This window comes from Nansenia antarctica (genome assembly GCF_963989245.1).
Source record: "Nansenia antarctica genome assembly, chromosome: 19".
Classification (NCBI taxonomy): Eukaryota; Metazoa; Chordata; class Actinopteri; order Argentiniformes; family Microstomatidae; genus Nansenia; species Nansenia antarctica.
Window position 1 is genome coordinate 17,161,871 of NC_137692.1, and position 7,500 is coordinate 17,169,370.

Here is a 7,500-nt window from a genome sequence, read left to right on the forward strand (position 1 = left end):
CAGTCGTGTAAGGTAACAAGGCTTCTCCTCCTCAATTATGCTAGTAAATCCATACTGAAGGAAGGTTTCCTTATATTTTCGGTCTTTTTCATGTCTGTTTCTCAGTTTCACTTGAATATGTCGTGGGGGACGCAGGTGGCCGAAGAAATCTTTCCATTTTCAGAAATGTGCGCGCTGTCTCCGTTTGAGCATGGGAACGCATGTAGCCTGTTCACGTGTGATCGTGTGATCATCAAGCCATGCCAAGCTCAGCTAACAATATCCTGCATTTTATTTGATCTCGATTTTTATGAGGGGACGTGAAATATATATAGATTCTTTTTTTATGATAATATATTTTTTATTCGTTTTATGTGTACAAGAAATATACAAATGAGTCATACGGTGGTACATATAGAGAAGACGCATAGGTAGCCACATTGTGGAGAATAGAGTCAGTTTAACAAGTTAAGTCGACCTTATGACGAATCAAACCTATTCACCCCTGTGCAAATAAGCATGATATCGCTCTCACTTCTGGAGATAGATTCCCACCTTATTCAATAACCTGGCAGAAGGATAGATTTTCTAGTGCAGCTAATTTACCCCACTGAATGTGCCACAGAGATTCTGTCGGCGCAAAGGAATCCTTCCAAATCAGTTTTCGTCCCAGTGTGTACCCACTCTGCGTTAGGGAGTGTCAACTCACGTAATTCCGTGGGGTCTCCCAAAATGTACAAGCCCGGAGTGAAGGGGACATCTTGACCAATAATTGTTTGAACTTTGAATGGAGTCGGCATAGCATATGAACCAGAATACTCTCATTATCAACCTCCAACACCCAGCATCATCCAACAGCCCTACCCTCATTATCAACCTCCAACACCCAGCATCATTCTCCCCACATTTCCTTTGTTTAGTTGTTTTAAATTGTGTGTGGTGTTTTTACTATTATAATAATACATATTATTTGTATTGATCAATTTAGTAGATTATAAGTCAATTAGTTGATTGTAAGTCGCTTTGGAATAAGGCGTCTGCTAAATGCCCAAAAATGTAAATGTAGAAATTTCAGGAGACCCCATTAGAATTCCATTCCACTTGAGGTCGCGACCTTCCCAGAGTTGGGAAAGCCTGCTTTAAAGCAAGATGCTGTCTTGATCAATCTCCAATGCATGCTCAACTGTTGTTTACCATGGAGGCAGATAAATAAATAAATGGATGAATATACGGATGAGTGGCTTTATAGATGGAAGGATGGAGAGATGAGTAGACGGCAGGGAATCGCAATCAGAAAATGTGGAGCGACAGTAATGGCAGGAGTGTGACAGCAGGAGACAGCACTCCCTGATTGAGCTGGCGTATGACCTTCTAAGCACCCCAAGAAGGGACACACACGCACGCACACACAGACACACACTCCTTTCACTTTGATTGCTCATGCCACACAACGAGAGCAGAGATTGATGTGTCTGCTTTGTTGCATCTGTTAACACACACACACACACACACACACACACACACACACACACACACACACACACAGAGAAGAACATAAGGACCCTCAAAGACAGACACAAAATCCAGTACAGGGGCAACTTCATCCTATTCCTGAAATATCAACAGAAATCCAGCCCTTCTGGTGTTACAGTGCCAATGTTCTCCAGGGGACTTATATTTATATTATTATTATTATTATTATTATTATTATTATTATTATATACAGGGTAGCTACTGCCCATTAAAACATAACAATGTCACATTTGATAGTTTTGTCTTCTTTTAGAGAAAGCACTTGAATGAGGAGGTGAGTTTAGAGCTTCTCATAAAGATGTGCTGCTGGTACCTTCCTTTAGGTATGTTCTGCTAAGCTCAGCAGTGTTCCACAGCTGCCATGGAGATGAACACTCATGTCCACTTTACAGGCTACCGATGGTTCCTGACTGTCATTGGCTGACAGAGCACCTTCATCCCGCCTCAGTCTGAATTTCATTGGCCTAATATTGCAAGGTCGTTATCTTAGAATTGGTGTTATTTAAGTTGGGCCGAGGCGGGGAAACACCAGGAAGAGTCATCACAGTCGGTGATTGAAATATGAGGGTGTAGCCGAGTTGGAGGGTTTTCTACCTCGCAATGGGACGGGTTACTACTTCCTGAGGGAAAGGAAGCTCTGGCAGGACAAACATTGAGAGAGATGATACGCAATATCGGTTTCCCATTCCCACGCCTTTGATATCCTAGCCTATTACATTTCTGTCATGTTCTGTATTTTGTACAATACATAAACAAACAGGGCAGTAAAAAGAGACAATGTGGACTTACCTGAAAAACACACCTGATTTAATAATATATTTTAAAAAGAAGCAATTTTACTTTAGACACACAGTATATATATATATATATATATATATATATATATATATATATATATATATATATATATATATATATATATATATATATATATATATATATATACTAACATCAATAGTTCTAAATATGTTAAAGGTGACCTAGTATGCTCTTTTTCCACCAGTAGGTCTCTGGGGTCCCCAAAACATGTCATTGAAGGTTTTTTTGTAGAAAATATCATTCAGATTCTCATCTATGCCTCTAAGTGCCTCTGTTTCCGTCCTTTTCTTGACGGCCTGTCTCACAGGTCGGGAAATCATCAGTGGTTTTCTGCATTTGTTGTGTGGCAGTGCAAAGAAAAAACACACAGCTCCCGGGGGAATAAATGAAAAGCGGAAATATCCTTGTGTTCCCTGCAAGTAATCCAACACCATTTAAATGGAAATAACAGGAGGTTCCCTTCGAATGTAGTGGACAGATGAGCATGGCGGGGGAAATGTTCAACACAGTTCCCGATTTAATACAAAATACAATACAATGTCCATACGCACCGACTCTACTTCAACGCTCCCAGTATGACGTAAGGCCGAGAGGCAAATCAAAATGGCTTTTGAATCTCATGTTTTCTGAAACACGCAGGCCCACAAAAAACAGACCGAATTGATTTATTTCAGTTTCTGTGTTAGTAGGATCATCAGAGACCCAAATGTATAGCACAAGCACTGAAAGTGAGTTTTAAATAAACTCCTGTAAAGGGCACACGCACGCGCGCACGCACACACACACTCACACGCACGCACACACACACACACACACACACACACGACAAACACACACACACACACACACACCACACACCACACCACACACACACACACGACAGACACACACACACGACACACGACACACACACACGACACACACGACACACACACATGTTACAGGTGGGTTTATGAGTAAATACAGTGAGATGTAAATACAGGCCGACATGTCAAGTGGGTTGACGTGACATTCTACACCAAGTCGACCTCCCCCAACAAGGTGTTTTCCCGCCTACCTTGAAGAGTGTGACAGTGATTTCGATGTTCTCAGGTACAGGCCACACCACCACTCCTCTGTATGGGTTCTTGATGCCTGGCTGCCAGCTGTGAGCCTAGGGGTGTACAGAGATGACAAAATCAAAACATTGTTTCAAAAACATTGATTCTTATTTATTTTTTTACTGTATAGTTCTTCATTCACTGGCTTCTGTCAGTCATATATGATGACCTTCTTCAAATGTTGGAAGACTTTCATAAGAAGCCTCATAATGATCTGTGTAGCCGTTGGTCTGAGTCATATTCATGTTCTTGTTATGTTTATAAGTGTGTAACCTGAGCTCCTGCTGACACCTGATTGACATCACATTATGAAATCCTCATGAAACCACAATGATGTAAAAGAAAATTGCCATTACAGGCCTACTAAAGTTTTATTTAGGGATGCACCGAAAGTTCGGCCAACGAAATTATTTGGCCGGAAATAGTACAAATAAAGCACATTTGGTGTTCGGCCAAATGTGTGAAAAGACCTAATGTTTACCGAATATGAGACGTTTTTTTTATGACGCGATCAAACAGTGCAAGCAACCCATGCTGTTCTGTGAATGAGACGAGCATCGAGTGATGGCTGCCTACTGCCAAGTCATATAATTAATTACAGCAAACATGTCGGCAGTTTGGCATCTGTTCTCTGAACGACAACGAGAGGCTCATTCCGACTTCCGTCACTGGAAACCGATGTGATCACAGTATTATATGACAGCTGCTGGCGAAAGGGGAAACAAGCCGACAGCCGATTTAATGTTCGGGCTTTTATTTAGAAAAATGTGAATTACATTTCAGCGTTGTTGAAAATCAATGACCCACTCGCTAGTCAACTAACACAGCTTGTTTTGTGAGCCAGCTAACAATGTAAAGTAGTGTTATAGTTAACTAGGTAGTAGTGGGGATTACTCACCGAATCCATCGCATTGCAATATTTTGGCATGACTAGTGAGTCTGTGATGTGATTTTCAACAAAGTTGAAATGTATTTCCGTTTCTTTCTGTTTTTCAAAATGGTCCGAACTTTTTGATTTCTGACTTTCACCAGCCGCTGTCACAATTTGTACATCTTTCATGAAATGAGGAAATATTACGTAACATGTAACAAGTATATACAATTTCAAACACGTCATTTTGATAATGATCATTTTACATGAATAAGCATACAAGCATGAATAAAAGCTACATTAATTTAATTCATGCACCATTTAATTTTTTTATATATACAAAAACTAGCAAAATAAAAACTGCCGGTACGCACTCGGTATTCGGCCACGTGTTTCCTTCATTTCATTTCGGTGCATTCCTACTTTTTATTCATTCCTACTTTTGCTCCTCCTGAGACATCTTCTGACCCTCACCACTACGTCTCCTAAAGACACCCGCTTTCCCCTCTACTGTGTCCCTAAGAACTTCTATTGCCCCCCTTGTACTGTTTCTCAGTTTCTCCAGTAATAAAAAAAAAAAAAATTTAGTAGAAGGCGATAATAGGGAGAAGGTTTTTCCTTCTATCAGTGGCCCCGGGCCCGAGCTAGAGTACTCTTCCTGCAACGAATGGTGGACTGCTGATTCACATGCTTAGTATTCAAATGTATTGATTGTAAGTCGCTTTGGAATAAGGCGTCTGCTAAATGCCAAAAATGTAAATGTAAATGTAATTATCTTCTTTTTTACAACAATTAGAATTAAGCTTAACATACCATGGTAACAGCTTCGATACATTATTGAAACAGACAGCACTGAACAAAAATATAAATGCCACACTTTTTGTTTGTGCTCCAATTTTTCATGAGCTGAAATCAAACACAAAAAGGCCACAAAAGGCCTATTTCTCTCAAATTGTGTTCACAAATGTTTTTGATTCTGTGTTAGTGAGCACTTCTCCTTTGCTGAGATAATCCATCCACCTGACAGGTGTGGCATATCAATATGCTGATTAGACAGCAAGATTATTAAACAGCCTGAGGCTGGTCACAATAAAAGGCCACTCTAAAATGTGCAGTTTTATCTTGAAAATAGACATTTATTAGGAACTGAACTATGGAATTCACAGATATGCATTTTCATTTCTTTAATTTTAATTTTAATTTTAAAACAATTGGGGGGGGGGGGGTTAGAATTTCAGTCAGTATCTGGTGTGACCACCATTTGCCTCATGCAGTAACACATCTCCTTCCCATAGAGTTGATCAGGTTGTTGATTGTGGCCTGTGGAAGGTTGGTCCTCTCCTCTTCAATGGCTGTGCTCACTAACACAGATTTAAACAAATGTGTGAACAACATTTGAGAGAAAACAGGCCTTTTGTGTATGTAGAAAAAGTCTTAGATCTTTGATTTCAACTCGTGAAAAATTCTCGAAGCAAAAAGAAAAATGTTTATATATATTTTTGTTCAGTATACATTCATTGTAGGTAGCAATCAATCAAGTTCTAAACAAGTTGCAGAGAATTCCAATGGAACTGGAATAGAATGTGTGAAATGTGTCGCCAAAGAATTGCGCAAAGGGTTCCTCTGCACTGTCCAACAAGCAGAGCAGTAGAACACACACCTTGGACGATTTCCGCCGACTCCTTCGCGTCCACACGACCACAAGCTTGTCTGGCTGCCTGGAAAACAAGAGGAGGAGAAGAGATGAGGACAGAAAAGAGAGGAAGGGAGACAGTGGTGTTGTGGTAGTGAATCAGGTTGGGGATGTGGACCAGTGGGTTTGACTGTGTTTCAAAACCCAAAACACACACACACACACACACACACACACACGCACACACACGCACACACACGCACACACACACACACACACACGCACACACACACACACAAAGACAAAGCAGTGCAGAAAGAGCTAATGTTACTGGAGCACAACACACAGGCAGAGACTACTACTGTGTATCACTGATACAGCACTGCTGGAGATTGTTACCAGACTGAAGCGGCGTGCACATACACACACACTCATACATTTTGCAGAGGTACACACACACACACACACACACACAACACAGAAAGACCGAGCAGCAAAACACCAGTGAAATATACACTGTCACCCTACAGAAGATAACATACACACTCCAAGCCTACACTCACAAACACAGAGGCAGCAGAAGCTGAGGCACAGGACCTTTCAAAAGACGCCTTGGGCTTCAGGTAGTGTATTCATAAGAGCTTTCCCATTCCCAAGGAGCATGTGTGAACTGAATTTTTTTTCTGAGTGGGGCAGTCCCACTCATATTTGTAATTTTATTGACAGATACAGTAGAGATTTAGACAGGAAGGATGGGTGAGAGAGAGAGGAGGGATGACATGCAGGATATGTCCCCGGCCGGCATCGAACCGGGGACCCTGCGGTTACACGGTCAACGCTTAACCCGCTACGCCACCTAAGCGCCCCAGGGAAGGCTTAGTTGTGAACAGAAGCATGAACATTGCCTTGGTCCGGCACGTGAAAGGTTACATACAGGCCTAGATGGAGAACGAGGTGAAGCAGTGAAGGAACACGCATGCGGCAGGGAGAGCGCGAGGACTCCTCTAGGTAGATGAGCTGCACTAAGAAGCTCAGAAGTCCTGTCCTTTACTTTGTCTGTGTATGTGATACTGGACTGACTTATTCCAACGTGCTTTGGCCTCTCGTTCACCCGTTCGCACACACATTCACACACCAAGGCGCCGGCCCGCTCATTGGGAGCAATTTGGGGTTCAGTCAGTGTCTTGCCCAAGGACACCTTGACATGTACAGCAAACATGTCGGCAGTGTGTTTATTGGTTTTTTCATAAACACATGTGGGGGGTCGAACCGCCAATCTGCCGACCTTGGGATCATCAGACACTAGCTCTACCTCCTGCGCCACTGCCACCCCTCTGTGTGTGTGTGTGTGTGTGTGTGTGTGTGTGTGTGTGTGTGTGTGTGTGTACTCTCCAGTCCAGTGCATCTGATCTGTTCCAGGTTTGCCCTTTGCTCTGTGCTCAGGCTGTGCCAATGGACCAGGTGTGCATCTCTGACTTACCACTCGCTGTAAAGTTAAGGGGGATAATGGGCACTAAAACCATCGTTGTCACTCATACCAGCATGGGTGAGCTGAGGTTATCCGT

General features: G+C 42.1%; 1 protein-coding gene across 1 annotated transcript in view; it reads right to left on the bottom strand.

Annotated features, from left to right (window-relative positions):
• Positions 1–7,500, bottom strand: part of ehbp1 (EH domain binding protein 1) — a 143,230-nt gene that overhangs the window by 103,048 nt on the left and 32,682 nt on the right. The window contains 2 exon segments of the mRNA XM_080548996.1: positions 3,389–3,484; positions 5,963–6,020. Coding sequence (XP_080405122.1) covers positions 3,389–3,484; positions 5,963–6,020 — 154 coding nt within the window.